Source organism: Sinocyclocheilus grahami, unplaced genomic scaffold, assembly GCF_001515645.1.
Source record: "Sinocyclocheilus grahami isolate Dianchi unplaced genomic scaffold, SAMN03320097.WGS_v1.1 scaffold584.1, whole genome shotgun sequence".
In the NCBI taxonomy this organism is placed as follows: Eukaryota; Metazoa; Chordata; class Actinopteri; order Cypriniformes; family Cyprinidae; genus Sinocyclocheilus; species Sinocyclocheilus grahami.
In genome coordinates, this window is record NW_015505763.1 from 147,592 (window position 1) to 149,027 (window position 1,436).

The 1,436-nt window shown below is 40.1% G+C and overlaps 1 protein-coding gene across 1 annotated transcript in view; it reads right to left on the minus strand.

Moving 5' to 3' along the window:
- Positions 1 to 149: 149 nt before the first annotated feature.
- LOC107556933 (bromodomain-containing protein 3-like) overlaps positions 150 to 1,436 on the minus strand; it is a 16,004-nt gene continuing 14,717 nt past the window's right edge. The window contains exons 12-14 of the mRNA XM_016240196.1: positions 979 to 1,196; positions 556 to 839; positions 150 to 300 (exon numbers count right to left, since the gene is read on the minus strand). Coding sequence (XP_016095682.1) covers positions 194 to 300; positions 556 to 839; positions 979 to 1,196 — 609 coding nt within the window. The 3' untranslated portion in view covers positions 150 to 193. The remainder of the gene's footprint in view (positions 301 to 555; positions 840 to 978; positions 1,197 to 1,436) is intronic.

The window sequence follows — 1,436 nt, forward strand, 5'->3', positions numbered from 1 at the left end:
TTTTTTTAGCTGTAATTTTCTTCATGACATTTCCAAAAGAAAAAAAAAAAAGTTCTGACATGATGCATTTTTATTGTCTCTTTTCTTTCTCTTTCATATAAAAAGTCTCATAGGGGAAACAACCTTGACTGCATACAATGTTTTTTTTGTTTTTTTAAAAGTGTAAAAAAAAAAAATAAAGTAAATAAAGTGTTCAGTCGGAGTCACTGCTATCTGAAGTGGAGCCACTGGAGCTGCTGCTGCCCGAGTCTGAGGAACTGCTGCTGCCGCTGAGCCGAGAGGGGCCTGAGCCTCCTTTCTCTGAGACCAAACAGAGAGACACAGCGGTTATAGAACTGAACCAAGACCGTATTTGCATACCAAAACAAAAAACGGGAAACATTTGTGAAAAACAAACAAAATGCAAGTCGATTAGCAATAAATTTAGCGATGCTAATAAACACCATCAGTTTTAAATAGAAGGAAAAAAATTAAAACATTAAGTCAGAAAGTTACCATATTTTGATGACCTATATGGCATTTAGCTATGTGTGTAGGCAAAGAGTGTGCACTTACGTGGAGGTTTCCTCTGTTTCTTCTGTAAACAGGACTTGACATATCGCTCCAGCTCACGCAAAGTGGAAGGTTTGAGCGTCTCAAAATCGATTTCGATTTCGTCAGGGTTGGAATCCCGCAGTGAAGGCTCTCTGGACTGAATGATGTGGACCACCCTGCCCAACTTCTCGCCAGGCAGCCGGTTGATGTCGAGGCTCAGTTGCCGTTTCTCATCATACGTCATGGGCAGACACATCTCCTCGTCAGACTCGTAGCCTGGCCCTCTGCCACCCTTCTTTGGTTGCCTGTGAAGGTTCCATCCATACAGCAGAAACCCTTCAGACCTCAATTGATTGTTTTAGCCTCAACCCATAAAACAAATCCAGAACAGTTTAAAAAATAAAAAATAAATCAATAATGGAAAGAAAAAAAAAACCTGCAAACCTGTTGCCTGGAACAGTGCTGTTAACCTTTCTGGCAGGACCCTTTTTCTGCTGGGCTGGTTTCGGAGGCTGTCCTGGCTTGCCTTTCTCCTCTGGCTTGGATTTGTTGTGCTTGTTCTCTTTCTTTTTCTTGTCTTTTTCTTTCTTCTCTTTCTTTTTCTTTGGTTTACTTACCGGGGCCTGAGAAAGAGCAGCTAACTGTTCGTGGACGGCTTTCAGCTGGGGAGAGCCAAGAAGGGGGTGTTAGTGATCTGCTCAAAGTCAGGCAAAGTATCACTTATTGTACATGACATTTATATTTGGTTATCAAAGAGAACTAAAGACTTCATTTTGGTTTTCCTGTGCCAAAAGGAAAAAAATGTATTCAACTGTAGAACAAAACATGCAAAGCAACTGCCATTACTGAAATAAAGTACTACTAATAATAGTAACAAAAGTAGTAGTAATAATAATAATAAT